This window comes from Labrus bergylta, chromosome 12, assembly GCF_963930695.1.
Source record: "Labrus bergylta chromosome 12, fLabBer1.1, whole genome shotgun sequence".
Taxonomy (NCBI): domain Eukaryota; kingdom Metazoa; phylum Chordata; class Actinopteri; order Labriformes; family Labridae; genus Labrus; species Labrus bergylta.
Genome location: NC_089206.1, coordinates 13,391,045 through 13,409,279, shown reverse-complemented (window position 1 = coordinate 13,409,279; position 18,235 = coordinate 13,391,045). Strand labels below are relative to the sequence as shown.

Below are 18,235 nucleotides of genomic sequence, written 5' to 3'. Positions count from 1 at the left end.
TTTTCATTGCACCGTTTAGAGGTCAACAGTTACAGCGCTTGCAGGGAAAAGCGCTTTGGAAAGCTCAGTCTCTGACTGGTAAGCTAATGTAGGCTGCTCAGACAAGACGTCATGTCTTGAGAGAAAAGTGTGAGGTGGTCACACACACACTCTCAACAGCTGAAGGCATTATCTCATTGTTCATGTTGTCACTGTATACAGAGAGATGAGGCAGAAAAGCCAGTCTGCCCATCTGCCAACATTTGCATCTCCTTGTTAAAGACTCACAATACTCTTGGCCTTCGCTGTTGTTTGTTTAGGGTTAAGGTGTCTGTGTTTATGTCATGTATTTTTGCTATCATGAAATGTACTGTATTTACAGCTGAGGTTATCCCTTGGCTGCCTTTCTTTATTCTTGCAGTAGGGGGCAGTACAGGTCTAAAACAAAAAAACAGTCATTTGACACTGGAACACTGAAATCTAGACTTAAAGAGACTTTATTTTTCAACCCTTTGTTTATTCTTAAAATGTCTTGCAGTGGTATTGAACTGAAATGCAATATGCCAAGAGGTTTTTGAATGTTGTGCCCACCACCATTTACAAACACGAGAAGTGCAGGGTATAAAAACAGAACCAAAGACCGAAAGCAATAAGAAGTGTGTCATATGTTGTGGTTGAACTCTTGTGAATGTTTTCTTGTTTCTACTTAAGGAAGGTGACTTTTCTAAGAGATTTTTGTCCTCGCCTGTGTGTCCTCTGCAGGAGTCGTTGGAGGCCTGTCAGACCAGGATTTCTAAGATGGAGCTCCAGCAGCAGCAACAGCAGGTCGTCCAGTTGGAGGGGCTGGAAAATGCCACGGCCAAGACCATCCTGGGAAAACTTATCAATGTGCTGCTGGCCCTTATGGCCGTCCTTCTGGTCTTTGTCTCAACTGTGGCCAACTGTGTGGTGCCCCTGATGAAGACACGCTCGCGATCGATCTCCACTCTCCTCCTCATCCTCCTGCTGGCTTTTTTGTGGAGAAACTGGGACGCTCTCTCAGGGTACACACACCGTGCCCTGCAGCCTCCAGGATGACTAGATTCCTGGCAGCATTTTTTGCTCTGATGACCACCATGTGTTGTAACTGTAGCTGCAGTAATGCAGGAAGTTTGAGGAACGCGGTTTCCTGTAGGATGGCCGTGTGGCACTGCGCTGAAAACTGGGCTGAGCACATTCGGACACTCTGGAACGCTGAGACGCAGAGTGAAGTTGAGAATGATCGCTGTTTAGGAAGGACAAGCCTGTTTACCTTTTTTGAAAATGAACTGTAGTGTTGCTACACCTCAAAAAAATGCAGCATTGTACTGTTTTTATCTTTTATCTTTAGAGTTTAATCAATTATAATGTTATTATTGCTAATAATATTATTTTTATTTGTAATGTTATTTTATTCAGTACCATGTAGCATTAAGCTCCTCTCACTCGACAGGGAGGGGAGACTAGTCAGGAAACTGGGTTGGCTTCCTTGTAAAGGCCCATTCTAATCTTAGAAACATGAAAACGTGATCGTGTGGTTGATTGCCTTTTAGGAAGAGAAGTTTTACCTAGCTGTGATTGGTAGATTTGAACTATGGCCGAAAACTTCCAAGAGTAAATGGTGTGTTCCATTTACCTCGAATGTCGGAGCTGGAATGACGTCACACCCGAGTTGTGCACGTTCAGGAGCCAAGTTGGACATCAACGTGGACGCCGCCAGGAGTACCTCTGTTGTGTTTGCTAAATCCAGGCGATAACAACACACTACGTTATCATTTGCGTGTGAAAGCAACATGACAACATGTCCACCGATTGAACTTGCACGATGATTTTATTCCACAAAACAAGACTATGCTGCTAATAAAGACTTTAATGTACAGCTTAACTTTACTGTTAATGCACGGAGCAGCCATGTGTGATTTTAAACACGACTACTGAAGTTCCTCTGCGATTCCGAGTCAGAGTTCCAGCTTCAGAAAGCCTTCCTGATGACTGTCTGACTGGCAACTCTCTGAATTCCGACTTCCAAATGGAGATCAAGTGGAGCGCACCATGAGCCTTTTTATTTTTTATTTTGCTGTGATGAAACGTTTTCAGACGGAACATTTTGAAGGACTGGTCATGACCTTTGTGTGTGTCAAGACGGCTTGAAAGTTTTTGCGCTTCCTTACAATTTCTAATAGAAAAGTTCACATGCTTCTAATTATTTCTCTTTGAGTTAAAAAAGAAACAATTGTGTTGAGTCTGGGAGAATTATCTGTGAAATGCAAAGACACAATGGGTGTTGCACACCATATAAACACACAGAAAACATCTGGTTGCTCCTAAGCATCTGCCAACAATGTTGCATGTAATTTATTTAGAAAATGACACAGAAACTGACTCTGCTTTAAAAGCAAACACAAAAGGCTGTTGTCCAAGTAAGATCAATTTGTCAGGATAATCGCCCCCTTGCTATATTTGATGAGATCTGGTTAGTAGGGAGAGAACTCTGGTGCTCATCCAGCTCCTCTCAGTTGGATTAGGAGTTCTGCTGCTTCATATCTACAGTGCTACTCGTCTCCACTGCCATACTGTTTAAATGCACACTGCCTATATGCGATACTCCACATCAGACTTTCTCCCTGCAAACAATCTCTATAGCTGTCCTTTCTTTTCTATAGATACACTATCCCATGGTGTAATCACTCAGTGCCAAACCTTAGTCTACCAAGGGATGCCTGAGCACCCAAAGGGTCCAAGGTCCAGATTTTGCTTTTAACCAATATGTCATGAATGTCTTGCCTGGATGTCAAGGATGTGTCCTTTTTTTTTTTTTTTTTTTTTAGATGGACTAACTTTTCCAAGGGAAAATCTAGTCGAAAATCCACAATGTGAAAATGAAGTTGACTCCACATCAGTGTCTCTGCACCTTGGCCCCTCAAGTACAGTTCCCTGGCTCAGCATCCGGTCTTTCTTAAAATATCTATCTGTCTCTCTCTTTTTATCTCATCTCGTCACGGACACAACAAGATGACCTAGCACATTTCACAGTTCATCATGCATTTTTCAAGCTGAGAGACTGATTTCCTAACTTGTGGTGAGATCAATTGAACTGTACAGCTGCACTTTAGCACATGGCTAGATAACACAAAGGTCAGGCTGAGGCTAGAGAAACCTTTGATTGAGACTACAAAGGTTGTCAGTCTTGGGACAGTAGTCAGTGCAATAAGAAGAGTTTATTCTGGTTATGAATAGTGGAACCTCTGGTTGTCTTAAGATAGATCCCAACAGTTAGTTCATTTTTATGTTAAAAAAACATGATTTATCTTAAGTTGAACATGCATTCTAAAAAATGAGTAGATTTAATTATTACAAAAAATGTTTTTAGAGTGGGCTGACCTTTGACCTCAGCCTGACCTTGCTGTAACACCAATGATGTAGGGTTGTGTGCTAAACCACTCCAGTGCCTTCTAATGTCATTTTCTAAGTGTGGGATAAATAAAGTGCATTCCTGACTTACCCTTGAGCCATCCCCTTCATTTAACCTTTTTCCTAAAGATGTATGTCTGTATGTTCTGGGGTTTATGTCTATTTTTCGTGTCTTGCATGTTCATCATATGACCACTAGATGGAGATATTTTGCCTTGAATGTCATTGGGGTGTGCTACTTTCCGTGGCTGCCATAGGCTGTGTTTGGGTTGTGTGAATGGACTGCTATAAGAGAGTTGGGGTTCTGAACACTAGGAGGTGTCATTCCTTATCAGGAAGGAAACAAGCTGGATGGAAGGCCCCTTTAACCGCAACCTTACGGCTAAAGGGGGGAGGGGGGGGGGATAGGGGGACACAGGATAGTCCACGTCTCCCCAACTTTATTCTGCCATACACTCTCTTTCTCAGTTACGCACACATATTCATGAACTTTCATTCAGCAGTTTTTGTGTTTGATTGAGCAGTAGCAAACCTCGGCAGTCAGTCACACATCAGAGGTGATATCTGATGCTGACATTTCTGATCCTCACTAAGTTTTTATCCCTGCTGGACCTCATGTAGGCTACTTCCCGTCACTGCCTGCTGAGGCTCGGGTTCGCGCGCACACTCAGTGTTAGAGGCTGTCGGTGACTCCTTCATTGTGTCGTGTAGTTGGGGTCATTATATTGCACTTTATCAGAGCGCTTTCCTTCTTTTTCACGCTGCCAGATTTGATGCGCATGGCCGTGCGCCAAGGTAAACACGGAGCGCACTTATCTGCCCCACTGAAAGCTGCGAGTGGTGTCGGAGGGAGCCTAGAGAGGAGAGAGTGAGTCTGTCCCCAAAGGAGTCCACAGTAAATAGGCAGAAGCGATTCCGCACGATTTGGCATCAACTTTAATTATTGCATGTATTCAGATAACACTTCTCGGGTGCGCCTGCAAACTGATTTATGCAGTGTCTGACACTGCAAGGGATCATTCATTTCTATTCAGAGATGTGAGCATATGCACACACCATCCATAGACAAAAAATGCTAACCATATTCGTGCATTTTTTAGTCGGGGCGCATGTGTTGCGCCTGAATATTTATGAGGCAAGCGCGCAAGAAAGCTATGTGGGATAGATGTGAATGTCAAAGCCCGGAAAGGTGTGCTGATGTGCCCATCTGGTAGCACTTTCACGGTGCTTACCGTGCCGTATGCGCCCAAAACGGAACCCTTAGGATCTGCAGAACTAATCTGAAAGCCAGGGGACTGGGGAGCACAGGAGGTGGGACGGTGACCCGTCATTAACCCTAAGATGAGCGGAACCACGCAGGGGCGGAGATTCATCATATGGTCCATACTTGAAAGGAACAGTTGATGGTCGTATGAGCTCACATTACAACTTAAATCAATTCATTCTTAAAATAGCCGAATATCAGACCTAGTTTGTGGTCATGTAGTTTGCTGAGAACAAATGACCTGCTATTTTAGCCCAAAAGAATTACACATTGTATAGGATAGGCTTATTTGTGCTATACATAATACTTTTGCGAGGATCAGTCACAGCAGATAATGCGTTTTGTTGGGAGGTGGCCATTTTTTAGTTGGTGTGCGAATGCCTCTGTCCCCAGTACAATCCACACTGTACTTATATGTGTACTTTAGTAATGTTTTATTTATGAATGAATGCTTGAGTAAGCCGGACTAAATCATGACTCATATTAAAGTGGGTCATCTGTAGGCGTGACATTGTCCAGAAATTAACAAATGAAAAAAAAAATGTAGCCTACTAAATAGTCTTTTTTTTTTTTTGTAAATGTCAAAAAACAACCTGAACGAGTTTCTGTGGCTCAGTGTGGCTGAGAGAGGCTGCTGAGCTGCACAGTGGGCAGAGAGAGACAGAGGAGGCAGCCAGGAAAGGAAGCACGACTCGCTTATCGCGTCATTCTGGGTTTAGGCGTTGAGCAGGAAACAGCCTTTCCTCTCGGATTGTCGCAGTAGGAACAAACACACATTTTTGTCTTTGCTCAATGCACCCCTCGGCACAGAACTCGCGGAAGCCGGTCAGAAGGAAAAATGCCTCCTTCGGTGGAGATAGCTGTTCTGCTCCTCGGCGTCCTGACTTTGGAGACGCGCCGGAGTGCGAGCGCGCTACACATCCAACAAGCGTTCGCGTCTCCAAACCAGACCAATAACTTTGTGGTGGACCCTGTTTCCAGAAAGGTCTACCTGGCCACCGTCAATACGGTCTATCAGCTGAATGGGACCTTGAGCATAGAGGTGGAGAAGAGGACCGGGCCGGTGGAAGACAACCTGTTGTGCCATGCGCCACAGCTGCCCCAGGCTCCGTGCGAGCATCCCAAATCCCTCACCGACAACTACAACAAGCTGCTGAAGCTGGACCGGGAGCAGGGTGTCGTGTTGGTGTGCGGATCTGTGTACCAAGGCTTCTGTGAGCTTCGGAAAATTGACAATATTTCTGAGATAGCAGTGGAGTTCCCACCCCAGGGCGAGAAGACTGTTTTCCCAAGCATGCTCAATATTGCTGCCAATCACCCAAACGCATCCACAGTGGGTCTCATCTTCAAAAGCCACGGGGGAAACACCCGGCTGCTGGTCGGGGCCACTTACACAGGGGCTGGCACCCAGTTTTTCCCCAAGAACCACAGCAAGGAGGACCTGCGCTTTGAAAACACCCCGGAGATCGCCATCCGCTCCCTTAACATCAAGGATTTATCAAGACTTTTCACCTATGACATTAACCCTTCAGAGGATAACGTGTTCAAGATCAAACAGGAGGTTAAAACCAAAAACAAGCTGAACTTCGTGCACGCTTTTATTCAAAAGACGTACTCTTACATCGCCTTTAATAATGATGCCAAAATGGGCCACAAGGAGAGCCTGCCCAACAGCATCCTCGCCAGGATCTGTCTGGATAACGAGAACCCCCGAAAACCCACCGGGCCTGAGAGCAGGAAGCTTACCGAGTCCTACATCCAGATGCCCTTACAGTGTGGATTTAACGGGAACATTTACAACCGGCTGCTGTCTGTTTACCCCGTGGACATCCAGACAGATGACGGGAGGGGCTCGGAGCCCTACCTGTTTGGGGTGTTTTCCAAGGCGGACAGAAAGTCTGCTCTGTGTGCATTCAAGTTTGGAGATATTGAAGAAGAGATCCGGCAAGGCCGCAGGAACTGCTCCAGCTCCCCCAGCTCCCCCAGCAGTGATGTGCAGGTGCTGGACAGCGTCATTCAGGGCTCCGGGGCCATCTGCATTCACAAGGGAAATCTAGTGGTGAGGCCTGATAGATTATTTTCATTAAGCTTGATGAATATTATAAATTAGTTTAATTTAACTCGATTTTTGCAAGTTTGTTCTGCATAAATGTCAATTTTGTCTAGTTACAGGATCTTAAAGTATAATTTACTGTAATAAATGGGAAGTAATTCATTTATGGTTCCACTTGAAACAAGTTTGCTTTAAATAAGTGTCTGAATTTGAATGGGGCATAAACAATTATCACATTCTCAACAAGAAATAATAATCAATATCACCATTTGAATCTTAAAGAATGAAACACAAATTAACTGCTTTATTGGTTGATGTGTTATGTTCTATGATCTGTACATAGAGATCTTTGGTTAGAGATGAAGCCTGGGGATGATGAAAACTGCAGATTGTGTCCCATTATTTCTGCTACCATGAGTTTCCCTGTAAGGCTCATGAAATACATCAATGATTCAGATTTATGAGATCTGTGGCACTCACAGTTCATCGGACCCTACAAAGTAAGACAAACACACTCGTGACTGCTGTATCTCTCAAAGCTCCTATGTTTTGCTTACAGCATTTATCCTCTTTAGCCAAGAGGCTCATGACTTGGAAAGGGGGTCTAACCCATGTCACGGGTAAAGGTCATGATAGCTGGAAAGATGCATAAGAGCCACGCCGGGGGGTTATGGGAAGGGTGAGACTCGTCTCACACCCAGCAGCAGCTCTCTGTCTCGTCAGATATGAAGAGAGGACGGGGTCAATAGTTTACTGTTGCTTTCATCAGAGCATGTCTTTTTATTGACCGTTTGCTGCTAACTATAACTCTCAACCGCACATTAAACACGTTATAGTGAATAAATAGTGCTTCTGTCATAAATGCATGGCCAGATATTCTTGTATTATCTGCCCCCCTCTCACATACCAAAACTAAATATTTGCCCTTAAGGAAACTCAAGCATTGCACACTTTATCTGCCCAGCACCCCTGTGGTAATAGTGTGTGATAATCAACGAATAGAAAGCTTTGCACAATTTCACAGGAATGCAGTGAAATTCCTGCTTTTCATGGTGGTGCCTTTGACTGACAGGGAGGGGGTCAAAGGAGGCTGTCCCGCGGCTGCTGTGCTGTCAGGTCAGAGAGTTGCCCTCCTCCCTGGCACTGTCATGTCGTCTGTGGCCCTGGGGCCACTCCTCCCGTGACTAGTTTTCTGAATACTATCTCAATTGAGCTAGACAACCGCTCAGCTCAAAGTGCTCCTCTCCCTGTAACACAATCTACTTACCACTCACAGAATAAAGTTAGTCTTTGTTAAGTTTTGCATTTTGTGTTGCCATAGTTGCTGAAATGTGATCTTGTTTGTAGTCGACAGTCTGAAGGCCAGCACTGAGGGAGAGCCAGACACAATTTATGATAAGAGAGATGAGGCCGTGAGCAGAAGGGCCCGTGGGAAAAAGACTACAAATATCCACTGTGCTTAATTCTTCTTCTTTTTTTTTTCTTTTCGCCTGTGCATGCTCTAAAATATGCAGAGAATTCCCGATAGGTCCTGGTGCTCATCCAAGCGTGGCGCTAATGTTTTATCATTGCCCGCTGAGGTTTTGACAAAAGCAGAGCCTTATGAGTGTTGACGACCCTTGTAAGCCCCTTTCAAGTGTTCTCTGAGATGTCTAAAAAGTGATTTGGAAGAATGAGCAGCGTCATTGTGATATCTTCTATCAGGTCTTGTTTTTGACTTTTGCTTTCATCACACCACGCTCTCTGTTCTTTCCCGTCCTCTAATCGGTACGTACTGCTTCCATATGAGAGCTGATGATGAGCATTGATCTCTCCCTTGTTCTGTCTGTTCCAGCTCCAGCCTGAGCAGCTAGACTGCGGCGCGGCCCACCTACAGCACCCTCTGGCTCTACGGAGGTCTCTAAGGGCTATTCCTCTGGTTGAATACCCAGGTCTGACTTCGGTCTCTGTGGACTACGTACAAAACCACACTGTGGTGTTTCTGGGAACCAGTAACGGACGACTTCGTAAGGTGAGACACAAAAGAGTACCTGCATATACAAACACATCAAACATTCAAAAATCCACCATGATTGGCTATCTGCCTAATAAGGTGGAATCTAATTAGACTGTGTATAGCAATAGGAAGCACAGTTTATGATGTTGATACTTTAAGTGATACATCTTCTTGAATCTTGTAAAAAATAACCCTGTAAGGTTTTTTTTTTTTTTATGTGGCCACACTGTTGTATTATTCCTGAAATAAAACAAATATATACACAGAAATGAACCATCTGTATAATCCCTTGTTTCTGTCATTTTTAGTAACAGCTGTAGACAAAGCATCATGTCTTATCTCTTTGCAGATAAGTCCTGTAAATATGTTGATCCCTATTCCCTCGTGCACAAATCTCTAGAAATATTCTGGATGCATGAGCTGCATGTGTGAACACAAACGGGCACATTTTTTTACCCAGACTTTATAGAGACTGTTTCCTGTCAGGCCCCCATAAATCTTCAGCGGTGAGGTAATATTTAGGAACATTTATTGCAAGTGATTGGGTGTGGGTGATGACATTTATGTCCTGCAACCAGTGTGTGACCTATGTGATCTTCATATATGTAAAGAAGCAGCTTCATCGTGTTTCGCCAGTTTGTTCTTCTCCGCTCTTTTGTCTAATACCGTAGATTACACGCAACATTGTTATAAAGGCAAAAACTGTAATAATAGCGTTGGACTCAGTTGCCTGTCCGCCATCTTTTCCCCTTCTTTTCACATCATACTGTAGCTTGCCACTCTAACACTAACCCATTGTGAGGGAAATGTGTAACAAGCTCAGGACGATTTGAAGCCCGGGTCCAAATCCAACTCTTGGCACTTTTCTGCATGTCAGTCCCCCTCTCACCCTTCCCCTTTTCCGACTCCATCCACGGTCCCATCTTTCAATAAAGGCAAGAAAAAAATACATAAACAAAAAATACATAACACAAATCTTCCAGTAGCTTTAACAATGTTTGGATCATTTGAGTCAGAAATGATAAATTGATATTAGGACATGTGTGTGCACATATTTTGACACGCCCCTTTACCTCAGAAGTCATAATTTACCATTAAATGGCGCTTTTTTTTTTTCTTTTTCTTTTTTTTTTTTTTTTTTTTTTTTTTATGTGATTGAGCCCTTAAGCCTGGAAAAAACTATAACAGCAACAGCTACAAAGTACTTCTCTGATGTGGCTGCCGAGTCTTTTAATAAACCAAATACAAGTTTATGTGTTGAAATACTAAGAATCTGGGCGACGTAAACATAATGTCTGCTTTCATCTGGTATGCTCTCAGCACTGTCACCCCCCAGTTCATCAGTGACCCATCATGGCCCATTAAGTCGTCCTAATCATGTGCTCTAATGTTCCTCAGACCTGCTTACGGCCTGACTGATCACCAGAAAGCTGTTTAACTGCACAGGTTGACGACACATGACTCAGTCCTGCCGTGTGTTGGGTCTATACGACATCTGCAGAGGGTCCGGCTTGTGAAAACCTTTCCCGTCCAATTAGGAGCATTCCTTAATTCTGTCTCAGCCTCATTCCCAGTCACCCCTGACTGAGCTGGCTAAGCAGCAGCTCTGCCTGCGAGCGCCACAAGCTGCTCATCAGCTGTGTGCCAAAAAAACAAAAAACTGACTCTATTGTTTTACATCAGGCGGTTTCTACCTTTTACTACATTTACACCATCCTGCTGGAGGTGTGCTACCTTCGTGCCCTCTCCTTGTTTAAGCCCCAGATGAAGGCCTTATATTAGCCACTGCTGAGCGTGCAGTAATAGTTATTTTGATAGCGGGAGCAAAACGTCGGTTGGGATGGTGTAAGCAACTGTGTACATGAGTGTGTCTGTGTAAGTCTGTGCATGTGATTGCAGGTTTCACTGTGTTTTTTAGGTGTTTGACTTTGTCTGCAGGCCAGCGAGAGTGATTTGGTGATTTCATGTGTTTACCCAGACGAACCCTGTGATTATGTGCTATATGTGTGTCCTTGCAGCTTGTGTGTCAACCTTGTTATACAGGGTGCCTGTTATCTCAGTGACCTTGGGCGACAACTAAGTTTGTGCTTTTTAGCTTTTTGTACCTTTTAGTGTTTGTGCATGTTTGTGTGTGTGTGTGTGGCTGAGTCTGTGTGTGTGTGTGTGTGTGTGTGTGTGTGTGCCCCGAGGATAGAGCTGTTACAGAGGTTAATGGTGCTGTTAGTGTGTGTAATGTGATTCTGACTGTGAGTTTGGCTCAGACTAAACACAGGGGAACAGTGGTTGAGATTAAGTTAGGCCTCTGTTACCGTCTTGGAGAGGGCCCTCAGTGAAGTAATTTGTAATTACATGCAATTTTTAATGAAGTCTCTCCCTCCCTATTACAGCTGACTTCCATTTTCTGCTCCCTCTCGCAGTGTCCGCACTTTATCTCACTCACTCTCGTCCAATTCTACTCCCTTAGTCCATCCACCCCTCCACTTCCCATTTCATCGTTTCATTGTCTCCCCTCGGTTGGATATAAAAGGCCCTTTGATTCATTTTTGCAAACAAACAGACTTTATCTCTTTCCCTCTCTCTTTTTATTCTTCCTCGCCTGCCCCACCTCTGTCCATCTGTCTTTATTCTCTCTCCCTAGCAGCCAGGTACAGCACACAAACACACACACGCACACACATAGAGGGAGAGAATGGACGCACAGCAGCTGAGCACTCGGTGGTTGAATAGGCTCTTTCATCTGCAGGCAGATAGACAGAGAACGGAGTCAGAGCGACCTGCCAGTACAGCAGGTGTTTTGTTTGGTGACCTGGTGGTGCAGCTCTCCTTATTTCTCCTCCTCTCTGCTCCTATTCTGCTCCCTGTCCAGGTGTGTGGGCTGCTGTTTACTCGCTCCTCACTGCGTCACGTGAGTGTTTGTAGTCGCTGGGGTAGGGGGGTGAAGACATAGCACAGCTGCTTTACTATCTCCAAGGAATAAGAGTGTGTGTGTGTGTGTGTGTGTGTGTGTGTGTAGATGGGTGGGTGGTGTTATAAAAACAGCAGTGATATTTGTAGGAAGAGATAATGCCTCTCATCACTGGTTAAGCCAATGGTTTACTAAGCTTCTGTCTGCTTTGGTTTAACATTAACCAGCACGTCTCAGTGGGTGGTGATGGTTTAAGTGTGTGTGTGTGTGTGTGTGTGTGTGTGTGTGTGTGTGTGTGTATGAGAGAGGGTGTTTGTGTGTTTAGCGGATGGAGAAGTGACACTGCTCGAGCTTGTGACCAGATGCTGGTTAGTTGGCCAGTTCCTCATGATGGCAGGATGTCTTCAATGAAAGCAGGCTTGGAAAAAAAAAGCCCACATATAAGAGCTTTCAGTGTCTGCGTGACAGGAAGTGTCACACACTTAGCAGAGCTTGTTTTCCCATGCAGATCAGTGTGTTTGTGAATATGTGTGTTTGTTCGTACCTACATGAGAATAGGTCGTCGCTGTATTATCTTTAGCTATAGGAGGGCCAGGGTGTAGATAAATCAGTGCTTGAAGACACAAGATTAGGCAAAACAGTGTAACAAAATATCTCCTAAACTATATTTCAGGGTGTGACATAAATATTTTAAAGGAATAACATGTACTTATAATATATAAATACATTAGTCCTCAGAAATCTAGCAGCCTTTGGTTATGCATCCATACATTTATTTCAATAAAAGTGAAAGTTTTTGTTGCTGTCTTGAGTCAGGTTTAGAGGGAGCGAAGTTTCCATATTTAAGAATATATTTATCTTTCTGAAACACCTTACTGCTCTGTTGAAGTCGGCTCCAAGTTCCAGCAGTGATCATGATGTGGATTGCTGGCGCGAAGCCGCTGCCAAATACGGGTGAAGGAAGTGAATAAAAAAGCTGCTCCTTCTGAAGTGTTGCAGAGCAAAATGTCTGGCCCTGAATATGCACCAACTGAGCTGCCTGATCAACGAAAAAAACACAATTTTCATTGAGAAACTTAAGCGTTTTTCAGGATTTCTTTTGTATCAATGTGGGCAATATATTGAGGAAACCTTGAGGAAATATAGATCGCCTCATTCTGCACCTGATCCATCTTTTCTCTGATGTCTCTCCCACAGCTGACCCTCTTTGCGAACATGACCTTGGCCAATCAGTGGACGCTGAAGCTGCGAGGCGGTGAGGCCGTCCACCACATCATGACCTTCGATCCCAGCGACAGAAACTTCCTCTATCTCATGACCTCTCACCATGTAAGAATGCCACTCCAGCCTCTGTCTGTCTATTCTCCGTCAAGCTCTGTCAATGATTTATTCATGTCATCAATCTGACTGCATTTCACATCCGGTGACTCCTATACTCACCTGAATTTAGCTGAACACTCACGTATATGTGACACCTTTAATACGTGTTACTGCTGCGATATGAAACTGAAATGTTTTATAACTGTGGTGCTGATGACAGGATGTGGTTGGGCACTTCAGCAGCTCTGTTGTTCAGTGCAAAATACACTTGACTGTCTGCTGTGATAGCATTTGATCTTTAAGCACAATATTAAAATGAAATTAATTGTTTACAATACGCTTTTATTATCATAATTTTTGTATGTTTTCACGTTAAGTTTAAATCAGGATAGTATTCAAAACTACAGAATAAAAAATGAATTTAAAAAAAAGATTTTTGCAGCAAAACAACATATAAACATTGAAATGATAAAAAAACCACTTATATCCCAAGAGCTGTATCACCATCAAACTACTGCGACTCCGTCAACAAGGATGTAGTAGACCTAGCGCTGAAGATAATCACAGCTGTGCAATACTGAGATTACAACAGCTACACACCAAAATCACTAACACAGTTTACAATACACTTTCATGTAATTTCAAGTCTGTAATTCATTGATGATGAGGGACAATGTGACACACAGGTAATGTCATAGTTGATGACAAACACTGCAGTCAAAGTAGCATGTGCTATCTCTCTCTGATTTTGTGTTCTAAGTGTGTAACTAGTGTTTTCTGATAAAATACCTCATCCTGTTTTCTTTAGCCAAAAATATCACTCACGATACATTGTGTACGCAAAAAATGTACACAAAAGCTGTTAATCGACTCTTCTGACACCTACCTGGTGGCATTTCAAATAACTATAAAGAAAAAATCAGGACGCAGTGTGGCTGATGATCTTAAGTCTGTTTCATGAACAGCTAAAAACTCTTATTGAAATCTTTCAATGTACAAATGTGGTTAGTGCATAAATCTCTTGATATCAATGATCTAAAATCCTTGTGTTAACTTTATATATCACACTTATGAATGCCAAAGAGCAAGGGCCAGATTCAAGTGTTACACAGTTATCTACAGGTCTGAAACTTTTCAGATTTGAATGATTTAATTAATTAATTATTTAAAATCTAACATTTCTGAAAACGCTCATCATGTTACAACTTTATTCTTAAATGTCTTTTTCTTGCCTTTTGTTTTATATATGTGCCGTGACCTGCAGATGCTCAGGGTAAAGGTGGCAGAGTGTGACCAGTGGAGGGACTGCGGTGACTGTTTGGGAGCAGGCGACGCCCACTGTGGCTGGTGCACTCTGGAGAATCGGTGAGACACACGAATACACACACACACACAAATACACACACACCACACACGTGCACACACACACAGACACACACACACACACACACACACACACACACACACACACACACACACACACACACACACACACACACACACACACACACACACAAACACACATATAATCAGCCACTGTTAATTAATTGGTAATCTGCCTATTGGTTTTCCATCTTTCCAGTTAATTGTCTTCCTCAGAGTCGTCCCCCTCTCTCAGCTTTCCTCTATTACTGGTAAAACAAATAATTCAAAGAAACGATCATATCCTGTGGTTTCAGGCACATGCTACATGCTTTTTGACGTGATCTGTTGACAAAATGCGGGATTGTCCACCATCTCTATTTCAGCATCGATCCAGCTGCAGCTCTTTATTTGAATGATTGATAGAAATTAATGCTCATTTTGAAGCTTTGAAAGAAAAGATTGATGGCTCAACAAAATGATTCGAGCTTGTCGTTTTAAGCCTTTGAATCAATAAAACCACTGAGACTCATACACTGGTTTTCATCATCCTCTTACTCGATTTCAAAACATCTCTCAGATGGATGAGTCTTGGCAGTAACAGAGTGAGTTTTCGGTGGCTGGAAGGCTGCTGTTGGATCGAGTGAGAGTTGATTTGCTTTTCATTAGGTCTCCGATCGGGGAGCTACATCATTGTTCAGAGAGGTCCCCTGCTTCTCTGCGATAGTTTTGGGAGGGGGTAACAGGCCAGGAGCGCCCGGCAGAGGAGTGAATTGGCTGAAGTGTTGCTGCAAGCGAGACAGAATACGCTGTGATTAATGTGGTTCTGTCAGGACCGGCTCTCTGGCGCTGTGTTCACTGGCTTTTTGGAAGAATATGTGTGGTGTCAAGTTGTGTTTGTTTGTGTCTATGTGTGTGTGTCAGTCGGTTGGTTGCTTGGTGATTAAAACAGATCTGACGAGATAGTGAATTTTGTGATGAGTTGAGCTGCAGCTCTGGAGGCTCTGGCATTGCCAGGGGCCATTCAGAGCTGGAAGAGTGGAACTGATGAGACTTGTGTGTGTTTGTGTGTGTCTGTGTGTGTATGTGTGGTCAGACTGTCTTGCTGTCATCTCCCTGTCTCTTCGACTTATTTATCTATCTGTCGGCTCTTTATCCCAGTCCCTTTCTCGCTTCACTGCATTATTTTTACCCTTGTGATTCTCTCTCTGTCTTCATTTTATTCCCCTCCTTTCTTGCCCTCTTATTTTCCAGTAGCTTTGAGAATTTAGCTATCCCTCTCTGTCTACTACTAGCCTCCGTCTCCTCCTCCCCCAGTGCCCTTGTCCTCCTCTCTCTCTCTCTCTACAAAGGAGCGTTGATTGTGATGATGGTAGTGGGAGGGAGAAAGCACACTGGTTCTTTTGACAGTGAAATGTCAAAGTGTGTAAGCCTGTGTGTAAGTGTCAGCATGAGTGTGTGTCGCTGTCTGGCTCTCGGAGGCCAGGGAGCTGATGTCATGTGTGTGTGTGTGCGTGTGTGTGTGTGTGTGTGTTTGATGCCCTGTTTGGCCAGTCATGCCAGCCGCTGGGCAGGCGCTGTGGCCTCACAGCCCTGGGGATCAGGGGGGTTGATGTGTGGGGGTGGATGGTCTCCTCCATCACCGCACTGTCTCATACAACTACAGAGGAGAAAAAATAAAAGGAGCACTGGAGAACTATCTCACAATCTGTGGGGCCACCACTGTCTCTGTGGGTGTCTGTTTGATTATAAGCATGGATCTGACGGCGCTCCGCATGTCTGCATGTAAAGCACTAGAACACGTCTGTTGGCTTATTGTTGTCTCAAATAAAGAAGGCTAGTTTCTCCGCCAGAGATAAAGCTCAGTCCTTGATCACTCTTTTCTAACTGGAGCCGGTTTAATCTCCCACATGTCACAAGAAGGCACTTAAATATCTTTATTTGAATCAAATTATGCATCATGTGCAGTCTGCACTATCCACAAATTATAATGCTTATCTTCATGTGCGTGTCTAACAAGGACTGTATGTGTGTGTGTGTGTGTGTTAGAAGCTCATATGCTCTCCTGCTTCTTAACAGTCTCACTGCTTTGTCACCTTATCTGAGGTGCAGACACTTAGGAGGTGATGAGTTTTCTCAGGGCATATTTTAGCTGCATATGTTGGCTCTGGTTATTTTAAGTAGCTGTTTGAAACATTTGAAAGTCAGTACGTTGTAGAGAGGCAGGTGCTGCATTCGCAAAAGTTGTTATTTCAATTAAAGGGGAAACCATAAAAACATTTAAAGACCTTCCGGTTGGGGGTTCGATAGCAATCTCCTGCCGCCACATGTCTGCAGTGTCCATGGGCAAGAAACTTGTACTGCTTCGTCGGCCGCTTTTAAATGTTTATGAATGTGATTAGCTACCTCTGCCATCAGTGTGTGAATGGGTGTGAATTGGTACGTGTGACCTGCTCTCTAAAAGCACTTCGAGTAGTCAGAAGACTAGAAAAGCACTATACAAGCTCAAGTCCATTAGGTCAAACTCTTATCTCTTTCCTGAGTTTGTCCTGTACATAAGTAGTGTTCTTTTCTCATCATGCTTTCTTTGAACAGTAAAATATATTGAAAATATTAATAGCCTATTAATTTCAGTCATTTTCAGAACCAGCCAAAAACTCACAGGAGCTTATAAACATAAATTAGATTTAACTTGATAATCTTGGCTAGCCAGTAAACAAGGATGGCACTTTTAATCTGTTCTCAACAAAGTTGTGTTATTTGCAGTGATTTTAACAAAACATTTTAGTGTCAAAAAAGTAATTGTACCACTAAAAGCTAGCATAGCCTATATTGGATTTGGTCAGAAGGTGGTCGGCTTATTTTATTTCTTACTTGTTTATCAAGGAAAACATGTAAACTACAGCTTTGTGGCAGCTGCTTGCTTAGTCATTCTGAGCTACTAACTTAGTCTGCAGCTAAGCTAGCAGCTCAGCAAAGCTGCTCTGCTAAACTAGCATGCTAATTTCTCAAACAAAAAAAAGAGCTAATATGCTGTAGCTTTACCATCCTAGCCATCCTCTGGGCATCGCCTGATCACTTTTTTGTGAAAGTCAATTCCATATTGTTTAGTAAATCAACTAACTGACGGTGCTGACATTATTCTCAAAGGTATCAAAGAAAGATTGTACGTGGTGACCTACTAAAACTCTTAAGTCATACTGACAGCAGTATATAAATAATTTACAAGATGTGCCATGTGACAAACTTTTTAAAATTCAAATATCCCACTTTTTAAACTAGTATTATCAAATTCAAGTGTAAACAGATTGGTTGTAAATCTGGCAGTTGAGTTTGCTAAGAGTGTGTTCACAAGTTTATGAGTTTGTTTGTAGCTAGGGGTTTTTGTTGGGCTTAGAGAGACACTCTGTTCTATTTTTAGTTCAGACCTCATGGCCCCTCTCAGTCCCTCAGTGCCAGTGGGACTGAGAATCTGGACATTCACCCTGCAGACACAAACACTAACATTTAGAGGCAAGTGGGTGCGCAGACACACACTTTATTTTAAAACAACCACAGTATGTAAGTGTGAGAGGGAAGTGGGATGTGCCAAACTCATTATCGCGTGTAAGGACAATGCTAAATGTGGCCTCTTTGGTTTCTCCTTACTCTAAGGTCACTTTGTCCTCTCTGTCTGCACTGCAGATGAACTGAGCTCTGTGCCAGCAGTCAGTGAAGTTCATTAGTGAAGCAGAAGTCAGAGTACAAGGCCACCTTGCTTGTTGAATGCCCTTTTACAATTCCTCTGTCCCAGACATTCATTATACTCACAGATGGGCACATGCACACACTCTATGCTCGGTGTGTGTCCACACAAACACACATTCATAAATGCATTGTGGCTCACACAGATCAAGAATCAGTAGTATTTTCATTCAACTATCCGTA

At 43.4% G+C, this 18,235-nt stretch overlaps 2 protein-coding genes across 9 annotated transcripts in view; both read left to right on the top strand.

Moving 5' to 3' along the window:
* The window catches only part of tmcc1a (transmembrane and coiled-coil domain family 1a), a 41,031-nt gene extending 37,533 nt beyond the window's left edge, over positions 1-3,498 (top strand). For all 8 annotated transcript variants that reach the window (XM_020629516.3, XM_065961251.1, XM_065961250.1 and 5 more), the window contains one exon: positions 742-3,498. In XM_020629516.3, the coding sequence (XP_020485172.1) occupies positions 742-1,056 (315 nt within the window). In that variant the 3' untranslated portion in view covers positions 1,057-3,498. The remainder of the gene's footprint in view (positions 1-741) is intronic.
* A 1,827-nt stretch (positions 3,499-5,325) lies between these two features.
* plxnd1 (plexin D1) overlaps positions 5,326-18,235 on the top strand; it is a 63,400-nt gene continuing 50,490 nt past the window's right edge. The window contains exons 1-4 of the mRNA XM_020629474.3: positions 5,326-6,731; positions 8,560-8,736; positions 12,824-12,955; positions 14,211-14,311. Coding sequence (XP_020485130.2) covers positions 5,511-6,731; positions 8,560-8,736; positions 12,824-12,955; positions 14,211-14,311 — 1,631 coding nt within the window. The 5' untranslated portion in view covers positions 5,326-5,510. The remainder of the gene's footprint in view (positions 6,732-8,559; positions 8,737-12,823; positions 12,956-14,210; positions 14,312-18,235) is intronic.